The sequence below is a fragment of the Gopherus flavomarginatus genome, chromosome 15 (assembly GCF_025201925.1).
Source record: "Gopherus flavomarginatus isolate rGopFla2 chromosome 15, rGopFla2.mat.asm, whole genome shotgun sequence".
Lineage (NCBI taxonomy): Eukaryota > Metazoa > Chordata > Testudines > Testudinidae > Gopherus > Gopherus flavomarginatus.
Genome location: NC_066631.1, coordinates 21,157,919 through 21,173,194, shown reverse-complemented (window position 1 = coordinate 21,173,194; position 15,276 = coordinate 21,157,919). Strand labels below are relative to the sequence as shown.

At 41.3% G+C, this 15,276-nt stretch overlaps 1 protein-coding gene across 2 annotated transcripts in view; it reads left to right on the top strand.

The window, feature by feature from the left end:
• Nucleotides 1-9,180, top strand: part of ADGRD1 (adhesion G protein-coupled receptor D1) — a 249,784-nt gene extending 240,604 nt beyond the window's left edge. For both annotated transcript variants that reach the window (XM_050923502.1, XM_050923503.1), the window contains 2 exons: nucleotides 3,127-3,219; nucleotides 5,603-9,180. In XM_050923502.1, coding sequence (XP_050779459.1) covers nucleotides 3,127-3,219; nucleotides 5,603-5,698 — 189 coding nt within the window. In that variant the 3' untranslated portion in view covers nucleotides 5,699-9,180. The remainder of the gene's footprint in view (nucleotides 1-3,126; nucleotides 3,220-5,602) is intronic.
• Nucleotides 9,181-15,276: the final 6,096 nt, after the last annotated feature.

Genomic DNA, 15,276 nt, shown 5'->3' with positions numbered 1-15,276 from the left:
AGGGAATTTCTATATGGATTGGAGCAGCCAGAATGCACCCCTCTCCCAGGGCACTGAGCATAAAAGCCCAGCATTATGCCATTGTTACTGTAAATCAAAGGTGGTGATGGAAGCTGCTGTCAATGCCATGTGGTTGTTTTAATCAGTGGATCAGCATATACACATATACCTACTACTGACCACTCTTCTGCTTATCCCATGTCTCTTCCCTCCATGCTACACATACACATTGGAACCACTCCAGTTCTTCAGTGTTAAGGGCCTTCTCTGCCTGTGCAGGAGCAGGCAGGACATGGTGCTTGTAGTAATCAGGTATTTGCTGAGCACCATCATCATGACCATTGTTGAATGTAATCATGGTCTCTGCCCCAATGACTTCATAGTGTTGGGACCAAGTACTGAATTCTCTAGTTGCAGTGGCATCAGAAGGAGACGCCAATGTGTAAAGCTAGGAGGCCTGATAAAAGTTAAGAAGGAAAAATATTTAAATATCCTATTGTTCCCTGTGCTCAGAGAGCCTCTTTCTCTCCATGACCCATCTGACTCCCAGACAAAACAACCCAATGGCCAGATATTTATATCTGACTTGCTACTTTTAAAACACAAAAACAAAACAAAAAAACTCCAGCCACCTACTAAGGAAGGGAATTCATAAACTCCTCCAAGTGATCTTAGGTACTTCAGAGTCTGAATCCCTGGCAAACAGCAGAAATGAGCACTTGCTTTTGGAGACTATTTCTTATTAGTTCCATTGTACAGTCTCTATGAGGGTCTCTATTTAAAATAGACCTTCTTGAAAAAAACTTAAAAAAAAATGCTTTACTCCTCAACACTCTGTGTAACAGGGAGTCCCAGACATAGGAAAGCAAAACTGCTAGCAATACTTCAACTCAGTAGGATAAGGCAGAGATATAGGATTTTACAAGCAATACATAAAACCTGTTTGAAGAAATACTGTAAAAAATGGCAGTACTCTTGATTATCCGAGGACCCTGGCAACGCAGGAACTACAGAGCAGACTACATCCTTTTTTATCAAGTTATTTTTTGTTTTGTTTTTCAAAGTAAAAAGGAGAACAGCAACAAAAGAAGAGGGAGAATATAAACAACAATTATAGCCTGCAGTCACACTGGGAGAAATATAAATAGGTACACATACAGCACCACAGGAACTACAAATATACAGACCACCTTACCCAAATTTGAATTGTAGCTGTCAGGAAAACAAGAATATGTTTGTATGTGTTTAAAATCACCAACCATTGGCTCCCTTCTGCTTTCAGAATGGCAAAACTGCCACTGACTTCAAAGGGTGCCAGATCAATACAGTGATAATTAATTCTCTCCAGATTTACTAAGTCTCACAGATTGACATGCCACTGAACTAGTGAGTTAATTGTCCTGTTTTTTCCTCTACTAGTGTTTAGCAATTAGCATTTTGTAAATCATGCTGGATTCTAATGTCTAGGAGGTGGTATGGCTTAGTGACTAGAGCACTGGTTCTATTCCTGGCTCTGCCACTACCCTGCTGGGTGAGCTTGGGCAAGTCACTTCCCTGCTCTGTGCCTCCGTTTCCCCATCTCTGGAATACTGATATTTCCCCTACATTAGCATTTAAGAAGCGTGTTTATTGTGTTTTCATTTTAGAAGGAAGTGACAAAGCAATTAAACGGACATACACCCATCACCATATTTCTAGGTGGCCTGGTTTTATTTTATCCAACTGGAGAGAAGTTGAATTTCATCAGAAAGCATCATGTAGTTCATAAATATAAGGGTACATGTAAGGCTGTAGCTAGGGTGGCTAGTATTCTGTTCCCTGCTACCTGCAATGTGATCAGACCCTCAAGTGCCAAATTAAAGGCAATGCTTTTAGAGAATGACAAAGCAGCACTAGGGCTTAATGACATGAACAGTCCCATTGATTTCAGGGGGGCTGTTTGACTGAGAAAGGTGAGCCGGAGTGGCATGCAGATATGATCCCTGTTGTCACTATGAGGACATACTTCTTTAGGACTTCAGTGGAGCAGTGGGTATTTGGAGGATCATGGTGGGCAAGTTTTTCATTGACTTCAGTGGGGCCAAAATTTCATCCTGTGTGCGCGCAAAGTGAACATTATTCTTAAAGTGTGAAATTCACCTCTGCCAGACTGGCCAGCATCTTTAAGTCCCACTCTGGTTCTCCAGATAAGTGGTGCCTAGGCCTCATGCTGGAATTTTAGCTATGCTGCAGGCCTGCTCTGAAAAGTGACTACGTAAGATGGCACCTTTTGCTCAACAGATCCCCCTGCCTGTTAGTGACTAAAACAAATACTTCTTCCCATTTTTACTTCCATGGAGTCAGCACAGCATTGGAGAAGCAGGCTGCATGCTAGTCTGGCTCACAACCATCAAACACAATTATTTACTAAGCTCCCAATGCTGGGCCAAAGCCTCTCTGCATAGACACCTGTTCAGCCATAATATAGAAGGTGATGGAGTTGCACTAGTGTTACTTGATTATTAGAATCTGCAGGGCTGGCAGTTTGGAAAAAAACAACTGCCTGGATCCTCTCCTGTCAGAGAAAAACTTGCCAGGAGGGGTTCTGGAGAAGGAATTCTGATGCCAGATCCCGTCATCCCATCAGAGAGAGATGAATGTGCATGTGCATTGTCAGGATTTGCATCCAGTGAAAAAAGAAAACAGGCCCACCTGCAAACTTGGTGACTCACCTAGAACCTATGGGATCCCCGGAAGACCAGGATGAACTGCACAAAGCCCCTTGTGTCTCTGGGGGTGCACCTGGAGGCCACAATCATTGGTGGATCCTGGCAGAGCAGTTACTTTGGAACTGCACGGAGTCCAGGGAAGTGCCCCCTTGAGTGCACAGATTAGCTGATATAATCAGAGCTTATATTTTTACTTATAAAATGTGCAAATCTGATCACAGACCTATTGATAAACACTAAAATGGAATCCCACAATATTATTATTACTGTACAGCAGAATGGCAAATATTCCACAGTAATATATGCATATGAACCCTCATCCATTTATAAGATAAAGACAATACTTTGTACCTGAAAATAAATAAAAAAAGATAAGGATCATCATTTCCTGACTGCCATCTAATGTCTCTTTCCAAAGGTTAGAGCCGCCTTTAAGCACAAAACCAAGGTGTGGTCCCTCACCAGCAGTTCCATTCGCAACATCAATGTGAAACCCTTCAATTCTGATATCGTAAGTGCTCCCATCAATGCCATTTTTACCCTATTGTACTGGCTGGAAGGTTGTAGGGCAAAGCTGTGAGACTAAACTGATTTTTTTGGCAGTTTTTCATTGGCAGTTCCGAAAAAAAAAAATCAAAAGAATTGTTTGATTTGGTCAACTGAAGTTAAAAAAAATATATTTTATGGGAAGGAGTGGGGGGTTTTCAGCAAAGTGAAAAAGTTGGAAAAACTTTATTTTGTGTCCAAGGAAACATTTTTGTCCAGCCTGAAACTATGTTTCATTTTGAACTTTTTTAACACAAGCAAAGGAATTGAAGGGCTGCATTCACAAAACCAGGGTGCAGAGATGGAGAGAGGCCCAACTAGGGTGACCAGATAGCAAGTGTAAAAAAATCAGGACGGGGTGGGGGGTTATAGGTGCCTATATAAGAAAAAGCCCCCAAAATCAGGACTGTACCTATAAAATTGGGACATCTGGTCACCCTAGACCCAACCCAGAATAGCCAATAGCCTGATGGTTAGGACACACACCTGGGAGGGGAGTGACGGGGGTTGCAGTCCCTGCTCCTGAGCTGGGATTCAAACCTGAGTCTCCCACATCCCCAGTGAGTGCCCTGAGCACAACGCTAAAGTGGGTGGGGTGTGTCTCTCTCCGTCGGTCCTTCTCCTTCACAGCTTTGTGTAGCCCAAAAAATTTGAAAAGTTTCATTTTCAAAAACGTTAAAATGATTTGTTTAGACATTTCCAAAACCTCTCTTTTGTTTTGACTGAAACATTTTGCCCAAATGGACACACATTTTGGCAAAATATTTCATTAGATACGGATTTGCATTTTTTTGTGTGCGAAAATAAAAGTTTCAGCTGAAAAATATTGCCCAGCTCTAGAGTAATATTGTGGAAAGAAAGATGAGATTACAGGGGGCATAGAAGTTAATTAGCACTTGTCTCTACAGTGTGTTCTATAGCCAGTGGTGATGGGCAAGTGTTGTGACTATATGAGATACTCTGAAAGCAGAGGACTAAATTCTGTTAAGTCAGTGAGTAAAACTTCTAAAACGTCAGATTTGGGGCCTGATCCAAAGCCTACTGAAGTCAGTGAGAGTCTTTCCATTGTCTTCCATGAGTTTTGAACCAAGCCCTTAAAGAGTTTTCTTGCTATTAACTTCAACTGATGACCATAATTTTTGGTTAGGGTTAGAGCTGGTCAAAAGTCAGAATTTTTGTTTCATGGGAAATTTCGCTATTTCAAAATTTTTGAAATTTTCAGCCGAACAGAAATGTTGCAATCATGTTGGTTTCAGCTATCAGCTGGCAAGGCCTCCAAGATTCGTGATTCCAGGGCAGCCCTGCCATGAAGACTCCCCCAGGGCCAGGGACTCCACGGTTTCCTGGCTCCATGGCTTCCAGACTCCATGGGCCAGCTGGCTCTCCAATGTTCACAGTAGTTGGCTCCTCGACTGTCCAACTCCCACAACCTTGGAAGCCAGCTGCCCCAAGATTTGAGCAGGCCCAAGATTATGGAAGCTCGGGGGCCAGTCTGCCTGGCGGGTATGCCCTGGAACCACAAACCCTGAAGCCTGTCCCAGGACTGCCAGACTCCCAGCCTTCTGGCGGGGAACCTGGAAGCCCTGTGTGCCCCAGCTAGAGCCTGGCTGTCGGGCTTCTATGCCAGTTGATTGCCCAGGCTGCCTGACTCGCAGGGCAACAGGTCCCTGGGCTACAGGGATCAGTCAGTCCAGGCAGCCAGCTGGCCTCAGAATCTGGAAGCCCTGGTGTCCGCATAGCAAGGCTGTCTTGGAGCTGCAAATCCTGGAAGTCCAGGAGTCCCGACTCCAGGGCAGTCCTTCACGTGTGCTGCCAAGGAGTTGGCAAGGTGGCAGGGAGAGATGTGAAACCTGCCTGACAGGCTGCGTTCTGCCTGTGTTCCTTCATGAGACTTGTCAAAAGTGACAGGTTGGCATGAAACACTTTGCTTTTGACAAATTGGCATTTTCTGATGCAAGTTTGTTCCAGCAGACAATTTCCAACCAGCTCCAGGCAGAATACCTTTACATTTGAGTCCCACTAATGAACATTTGTATAAACAAATCAGTGTGTATACATGCATTCCTCTCTCTTTCCCCCATTCAAGGAGGGCTTAAGTTGTCTTGAGACAAAAGAAATTTATTTTATGAGAAAACTGGCTATTAGAAATGATAGCTTCTGAAATGATTGGCAGTGATCACTGAATAATACCCGACAATACATGTTAAATGGCTTCTTTAGAGCTTGTGCTCTCAAGAGTCTAAGGTAATGTGGAGTCTAGATTGATGCCTTCAGGCTTTCGTGTCCTCCAGTCAATAGCGATTTACCAGAAGTAGTAAATCTAGTTTCAATACTATTTTGTCTTCCAGATGACTGGGAATAGGCCGGGTACAACTCCTACAAAGATGAACAACTGGGACAAGAGTACTAATTCAGCCAATCGGATTGATTTATCAGCAGTCTGATATTAGACCCAGATTCTCTCTGAAAATCAAGCCAAACCTTCAGGACCTCCAATACAGCCCCATCATTATTTTCTCACCATTAATGCCAGTAGGAACTGCTCTTCTAATCACTGCCTAAGAAATTGGAAATTGCCACATTGCTTTGCCGAGTATGTACAAGTCTGTCCTCACCTGCCTCCCTTCCAGTGTGTAATGCAACCTACCACTTGGCCATTAGCAATAGCTGTAGAGTAACTAGCACTACTATACACTGGATGGTTTTGTCAGTGACGATGACAACACTAGGGATGGGAAGGTTATTGCTATCCAAATCTAAAGATCAAGTATTTCAGGAAAGATGCATTTTTGTGCTCTGCAAATGAAAAGTTTCCTATTGTGATGTTGTAATAGGGCTATTCTTGTTTAGCTGTGCACTCTCTGTTTACATGGAATATCTTAAGTAATCAATTATCCCAGTGAAGCTTATTACCACCACATTCTGCCAACAGGCATTTCATTGGAACACTGTACGGAAGTGAAACCTTGAGGGGAAAAAAAGAAAAATTCCAGCCATTCAGCCCACTCTATAGACTTGGGACCTATGAAGCAGATATACGCTATGTCTATATACACACACAAACAACATGTGCAATATATATATATGTATATATTATATATTACACACACACACACACACAGCACTAACTTTTTAGATATTCCTTTTTCCAGATCTGCAATATATATATAAATGGCTCTGACTACCCTGCTCCAATCCGCAATGTTAGTTTCAGTTAAAGGGCGATTTCTGTCTGCTGACAAACCATAATAGAAGCTAGTTGTCTCAGTTTTTCAGACAGATCAACAATGGTCCATTACACGCATTTCACAAATGGAATTGACCTGTAGCTTCTGGAAATCAAAACCCACACTGTGACTTATCTTCCTCCTTTTAGTGGTCAGAATGAGACACTGAATTCCAAAAAAATACTGTGAAGGTAGCAAGACTGCAGATGGGTCTGTGTATTGGTATCCAGACATCTTTTAAACAGACTGCAAGACAGTCTTTTGTGATTTAAACTACTCAGCATTCAGCAGCTTTTGCTTCCAATACAATTATGTAGTATCTTTGGGGGGCGGGGGGGCTCAGTTTTCATTGGAGCAATGTCTTCCTGGTTCTTGTAGACCGTCAGTTGGTAATTCACTGAAGGTAGTTTGGACACACTGAGGCAAACCCTCAGCCACACTATTGTTGTGCCCACCCAGCAGGGTTGGTGGGGAGAGGACAAGATGGCTTTTGCCACTGATATACCCCTATTCTCTTGAGGCTGGCCAGGGGCTAATTTCGCCTCAAAAATATGCATCTTGCTCTATTTGCTCAGCAACAATCGTTCCAAAGGGAACATTCCACCAGCTCAATCTGCTCAGACCAAAATGACATTGCTGCCACATCTTCTCTCTCCTAGCCATATCTCTAACCTCCCCACCCCCCATGCTGCCCCATCTCATCCGGGGATTCCCCTTCAGTAGGCAAACCCCTGAGTAGTTTGTGCTTGCTTTCCCAATGCTTTGTGCCACCAGCTATAAGCAGGGCCGGCGCTTCCATTTAGGCAGCCTAGGCAATTGCCTAGGGTGCCAGGATTATTGGGGGGTGGCATTTTTCCGGGTGGGGGGAGGCACGGCAGGCGGCTCCGGTGGACCTGCCACAGTCATGCCTGCGGAGGGTCCCCCGGTCCCACGGCTCCAGTGGACCTGCCGCAGACTTTCCTGGCACGCCTGTGGCAGCTCCACCGGAGCCGCGGACCACCGAACCCTCCGCAGGAATGCCTGCGGCAGGTCCACCAGAGCCGCGGGAGCAGCGCGCGGGGCGGCAAAATGGCTGTGCACCTAGGGCGCTAAAAACAATAGCGCCGGTCCTGGCTATAAGGGGGCCGATAATCTGACCCAATGTTTTCAAACTATCTTTCCCCACTTAATTTAATGTTTATACTTTCCACAGTTAAGGCCAAGGCTCATACACTGAAGTCAATGACAATCTCCTATTGATAGTGGGAGTTTTATCATTGATTTCAGGGGACTGGGATTTGTTCCCTAACTAACTAAAAAAGGAACCAAATTCTGCAGTTATTGCATTAACTTAAACCAATTTACTCCAGAAGTACACAGGCAAAACAGAGCATAAATACATGTAAATACAGACATTTATTAACTCTAATCCTGTGAGCAGAATAATTCTATTTTGTTGACAGCTAAATGTAAAAGCAGGGAAAGAAGAAAGCTAAATACTGAAGTGGCTCTCTCTCTCTATCGGCTTTTGTGCATAGGTTTGCTCTTAGCCCTTTGAGCATTGGAATAATTATTACAACTGTGTAAATATAGCAGACCCTTGTGGAAAGAGAATGTCTGTTCCAAAAGATACAATAGGAAGAGCGATTGGAGTATATGGAAGCAGGTTGTTGTAACAGAACTGTACTGTGATAACAGAGTTCAAAGTGTCTGTGTTGTGTGCTGATAAAATATTTAAAACATATTTTTGATACTGAAGCACATTTTTTTAAAAACTGTGACCATGGATATAGATTTTAACCCTATTAGGCGATTTCTCTTCTAATCATTATGTTATAGTAAAAGTGATGTGAATGAGGCATAGGAAATGGTCTTTTTTTTAAAAAATCTGGCTTTTAAAATATTTATAATTCCCACTGTGCCATTTTCTCACTTTGAATGTAACTCCTATGCTAAATTTATAGCAGTCACCTAAGTTACTGTCAGTAGCAATGGTTGATCATAGATCCATTTGAAAATAACATTTGACATACAGTACAACAGCATCTACTATAAAGGGTTAAGTCTATTTCTTTATCCAGGTATAACATATAATGTGGTCCCCAAAATACCCCAATAGACTCAATGAATCATGAACATGATTTTTAAACATTTTGGAATATGACATAGATGTATTATATAAGGACTGAACATTTATTAACCCATATGTATTGAGACCTATTGAAGATATTGCAATGTTTTCCAGTACATAACCTGTGTCGCTGGCTCTATCTGTGCATTTTGAACATAAAGTAGTATATCTTGGTTATGTCACATGAGTTTAGGAGTTAGAACACTATTATTAGTAATGGGAATGGAGTTTATTTTGTTTGCTTCTTTAGTTTCTGATAAAGTAGTAAAAAACCACAAGCACACTGTAAATGTCCACCCGCCCCCACCCCCCGCAGTCTGTTCATCTTGTTTGATTCTATGTATTTTCACAGTTTTACTGAATGCAGAAAATATACTGAAATAGAAATGCTTGAAATGAATCTTCAAAAACAAACCCTGTTCTTATCCTCAGTCTTAAAGTATGAAAATCATGCAGTTTATTTATGGGCTTGTATATGGCAGCTTTTGCAGTATTTCTTCGGGACAGCATCATTTTCTCCGTGGTATGAAATCTTAATTGAATGAGATGTGAGTTTTAAATTAGATTATGTAGCAAGAATGATTTTGCAAGTAAGTAATAATAAAATGTTTTTTTCCAAAATAAAACAAAACATCTTAATTTTCTAACAAGATTTTGTGTTTGTTCCATTTATACACATGGGTTAAAGAACACTGGAAATGTATAGTTTCTTAGGGAAGTACTAACACTGTGCCTAAGCATATCAATCCTTACTCACGTGAGAAGTCCCCCGAAACACTCATAACATGTGACCAAGTATCACCAAGATACTATGTGGGCAACATTTTTGTTTTAAACTTTAAACTTTCTTAAGCATATTTTTAGAAAAAAATATCCAAATTTGATTTTAAAATGACCAGTGGTGGAGAATCCACCAAGACCCCAGATAAATTGTTCCAGTGGTTAATTACCCTCACCATTAAAAATGTACACCACATTTCCAGTCTGAATTTGTCTAGCCAGAGGACCATGTTAGACCTTTCTCTCATCAGTAACTATTTGTTCCCCATGTAGATACTTACAGACTGTAATCAAGGATTCACGTAGTTCAGGGGTTCTCAGACGGAGGGTCAGGACCCCTCAGGGGATTGTGAGGTTATTACATAGGGGGTTCACGAGCCGTCACACTCTACCCCAAACCCTGCTTTGCCTCCAGGATTTATAACGGTGTTAAATATATAAAAAAGGGTTTTGAATTTATTGGGGGGAGGGTCGCGCTCAGAGGCTTGCTGTGTGAAAGGGATCACCAGTACAAAAGTTTGAGAATCACTGATGTAGTTGCTGCAGAACTCTCAACACATAACCCCTGTGCTCAGGCTACGTGCTATGCAGTGAAGTTAAGGTGATCAGATGTCCTGATTTTATAGGGATATTCCTGATACTTGGGGCTTTGCCTTATATGGGCGCCTATTGCCACTCACCTCCTGTCCTGATTTTTTACACTTGCTATCTGGTCACTCTAGGTGAAATTCACCTGTGCAGAAGTGTAGTGCAAGGTTTAGGTCTCACTTGAGCCCTCAGGAGTAGGACTTCAGTGGCACATAGCCCTCTTGCTGACCCTCTATACAGGACAGAATATCATTCTGGAATGAGGATTTGAGCCATAAAGTATATCTCAAAAGCTACAAGCATTTGCCATCCGTTACTACTCTCATTTTTTGGATCCAGTTTCTTTTCCCTCCTCCTTATTTTAAACAGGTAATATAAACATAGGCCAGAAATACAACATCTCCATGATGAAACTCATATAGCGCCAAGCAGTTTAATCATCACACAAGTGCAAAAGCATAGATGTCAAATGGTTTCAAGGTTAGAGAGAGGTCTAGCATAATTAATACACCACTAACTCAATTCCCACTGCTGTGTGTGTACACACTGCGGTATGTGTGTGTATTGTGTGGAGAAGCATAACCAGAGTGATTACATTCCGGGAAGTTAAAATGAAAGTTTGGGCTTTAGATAACAAGGATTCTACTGTAGGGACTGAAATACTCTCTTTATGTGCTAAGAAACCTTACTTCTTTTGCTTAGGGCAAAGGAGCGTGGAATATACTGTAGTATCTTTTCCCTCTATCTTGTGAAATAAAGAGATTTTCTTTTACATTTGGAGAAGCAGCAAAGAATCCTGTGGCACCTTATAGACTAACAGACGTTTTGGAGCATGAGCTTTCGTGGATGAATACCCACTTCCTCAGATGCATGTAATGGAAATATCCAGGGGCAGGTATATATATATATATACCTGCCCCTGGATATTTCCATTACATGCATCTGAGGAAGTGGGTATTCATCCACGAAAGCTCATGCTCCAAAACGTCTGTTAGTCTATAAGGTGCCACAGGATTCTTTGCTGCTTTTACAGATCCAGACTAACACGGCTACCCTCTGATACTTGATCTTTTACATTTATCATCCCCGACAGAGTAATAAATGATATTCTATTGTGTCTGATTTACAGCATGTTTGCCTTTAAAGTATTTTCATTACATCTTAGGTTATGCTTGTATGACCCGATACCATTTATGTCATGGATAGTTATTGCTGTAATTGCCCTCGTTCAGACAATTTTCTTCCTCAATAATTCCTTATGTCCTTTGAATTGGGAGACTCTCTTTCATCTTCTCAGGGTTGGTTACAATGCTAAATATGCTACAGACATCAGCATTTTCCCAGAGCTCAAATGCATCAAATAAATTCGGAGTTGAAAGGATGCTTCTTGCTTACTGTTCAGCATGTAAATAACCAAGCAGCTTCCTTGATTGGATGACAATTCTCAGACAGTTAGCCAATAAGTACCAGAAGAGAAAGGAGTAGATTATCTAACTTAAAAAAATAAAAAAATTAAAAAAGGTCATTTACCGTCCTCCACTATTCTCCAGTGCTTGTCGTGTGAAAATTGGATTGACTGGGAGTTTCACTTTTCCATTTGAGCAGTCCCCTAGATGGGTATATGCCTAACACCAAGGAAGCAGAATGATGCATATAGCAGGCTAGGCACTAAAATCCAAAGCCAAGATTTCATGTGAGATTCTGAGCAGTCAACTTGATACATGATATAAAGGGACCAGATTTTCAGAGAGTGGATAGCAACCAGAAATAGAGGCACCCCAAACCAGTAGCCCACTTTGAACATGTTGGTCTAATTTATTAGGACCTTGACATGTTAGAAAAAGGATTATGACAACAATGGTATTGCTGTTTTCTGCCCCCCACAGCTTGACCAAATGTAGGGAAGTCTCATCACTAATCCCCAACCATTCATGCTCTATCCTCTAAAAATAGGTTATTGGGGGAATAGTGGACAATATATTATTGGGAAAAAGACTCCAAGGCCCTGCTGTCACTGACTCAGAGCTCAAGGTTTCAGTCTCTAGAGACAGCTGAGTTGATGGCGTAAATAGTATTTGCCAAGGTTTCAGAGACGCCTAGTGGAACGAGAGATTATAAAAAAAGCTTTGTGCTTATGCTATATTTTGCGCACAGTAAACTAAACATTGTGCATTAAGACTTGCAGATGAGTAGTCAATAGAGAGCACTCTGCCTGCATGTGATTTTATACATCTCTGAGATAAACCAGAGAGGAAAATATAAAACCCAGCTTTAGGGACACCCTGGAGATTTGTCTTTCTTAGGGATCGTTAGGTCCATGCATGAATCTTTGTCCTGTGTTCGTTGATAAGTACTTTTCCATCCCTGACAGTTCTCAGAGGGAGATTATGCTTCAGTGATGAAATGCAATCAAAACAAGTTATTAATACAAATTTAAAATAGTCATTTAATTATTCCAAAAAAACCCTATAAGAATTTCTGCTTTTTTAATGCCTTTCATTTGACTGATTTGTATGCTACAGGCCACAAAAGGTAGCAACCTTTACTACTTTCATGCGGAACCTATCCTCTGGGACAGTGGGTGAAATTTGCCTTTACACCACTTAAATCCTCAAGGTGGAAGAGATTATTTAGCATGTACCACCTTTATTTAAATATTCTAAGAGACCATTCAAGGCAGAGTGGCTCTTTAACATCTCTGCAGCAGACATGGAAACCTGTGGGGGGAAAAAGTGCAGAAATTGGGCATGGTTTTGGCTTAATTGGCTGGGGAGTTGCTTGTTGGCTAGTTTTTGGATTGCAGCTTTCTGCTTGTTTGGCTTGTAGCTTGTTGCTTTTTTTTTTGATTGGCTCCTGGCAAGCAGGGAAGAGAGTCAGGGGTGCACAGCAGGCCCACCACACTCCCAGACTGCACATAGAGTGCTGGGGTTCTTAGGGATTGGCTTGTTTTGGCCTTGTTTTGAAATGGGATTCGCTCGATTTCTGATTTATTGTGAAAGTTGGGGTGCGTATTTACCACGTGAAAGTTGGCAACTGTGCTCTGCAGTCATAGGACATAAAAAGGGGGGTAGTGGGATACAGACCTTGAATGGTCCATTAGTATATATACTAACTACTTACGCTAAACAATCTTTTCCACCTTGCATTTAGCTGTGATGCTGGGAGTACCTTTCCCAGACCCGGAGAAGAGCTCTGCAAGGCTCAAAAGCTTGTCTCTCTCACCAACAGAAGTTGGCCCAATAAAAGATATTACCTCACCCACCTTGTCTTGCTAATATCCTGGGACTGACATTGCTACAACTACACTAAATACAACTTTTGGTATAGACTGTTTAGTATGAAATACATGTGCCAGATTGATACCCTGTAGAGATTCTGCAGAAATATAACTAAATTTCTGATCATACCTTCCAGCTGAGATGAGGAGAAATTTGCATCTGCAATAACCATAAGATGAACACACAGTGACCACAACATTGATATAAACATTCCATTCCTGTGAAAACACAGAGAGAGGGGTCAAATTATCTCATTTGTGCAGTTTTTCTTCAAAAGGGTCAGATTGACCCTTGTGTTTTTGCATAGAAGGGGGTCACTGTTGTCAATAACAGAGATCATTTATTTGTCTAAATCTTTCAAGTCTGACTTTGTGAAATAATTCCCTCTTGTAACTGTTCCTTTTTTATTATTATTGCTGGGTTGGAGGTGGAAAGTGGACTACGTGTGGGTGTATTTATAAAAAACAAACATGCAGAAAGTTGCTCAACAATATGTTCTTCCAACGCCAACAAGTAAACACTACATTTAATATGCAGAAGATCACTCGGCATCAGCCTTAAAAGCCAAATAATAAACACCACCCATAATTACTTTGTAAGATAACTGTATATAAAACAATGCCATACACTTATAGACTAAATGTTCAAATTAGAAAGCTGATTAACATCCAGCAAAACCAATTAGGTTAGTGCTGGCAACTGTATACACAACTTGACTAAGCCTTTGCCATTATTCATGAATTCCAGAAGAGTGTCTCATCCCAGCTTGAAATAGAAGCTTTCACAATGTTATTGATTAGCTTATCTATGTAAGGCAAAATAGCACACAGAGAAGTCTCATGACCTAAAAGATTTGTATGGCATAAATAAAATAGTTTCTGTTCACTAAGTAGTGACACATGACAATCACATAATGAACTAAATATTACTAGTTTGAAGATCTGCATCTAAAGATGAGTGGATAGATAATGAGGTGACTGATGCTCTGTAAATACACAAAGATGGGAAGATAGATGGATGTTTATTTTATAAATGTTCAATGCACCATTGAGTGTGTCTAAGGGCTGGATCCAAAGCCCACTGAAACGAAGAGAATGACTTCTACTGACTTCAGTGGGCTTTGGGTCAAGGTTTAAGGTAGCAGCACTTAAACGACTTTTTAAATGACACAGATCTCTTTGTATGGGTCAGTCTGTGGATGGAATTTCCAAACATACATGCCCACTATGTGTTTCTTTTTACATGTTTTTGTGCAACCCGTTCAAACTGCCCAAAAACCAGCAGCTGTTCCAACATTTGCAACACAGATAGGGGCGAGAATGCATGACCATTATTCATCATGATGAGCTCTTACCCAGTAATCCAGGGGCATAGACAACTGGGAGGTTGGGGAGGAGCTCCAGTTCCTCCTAAAATTTAAGGATCACATTAAGAAAGGAAATCCTGTATTTGGAACAGAAGCTCATGTATCAGTTTATTAAAAGTGGGGAAATTTAGTTATGGTACAAAACTACTCATTAAAGTGACATCCAATAGCTATCATGTCAGCACATTTACACCCAAATTAAAAAAAAAAAAAGGGTTCCTATGCTTCCATCAATCAATCCAGCTGACTTCAACTGCTGTAACAGAATGCAAGTGTTTCTAACTGTGAGTCTGGGTTGCACAATGAGTGTTTATTGTGTCCAACTGTCCCCTATCCTCTCAATTTGTATATCCTTGTCATGAGTGATTCCCCCCCCACACACACACACACACTCCACAATCACTAAACGCATGCAGCCCAGCAATACATGACCAGTGTGTATTGCTTACTTTTTGTAGTGGGGATCAAGGCATATCATGGTATGACACATCAGGCACATATCCACTTTGACGACTGCCATCATACATATGCGATGAACCTCTGCAATTCCTTTCCCTGTTTTCTCTAAGCAACCTCTTCTCTATTGTGAGCTCTCTTTGGTAGCAGTTAAGGAAAATGAAGAATGGTATCAATATATGTCACTGCTGAGAAAAAACCCAAACTACATTTATGG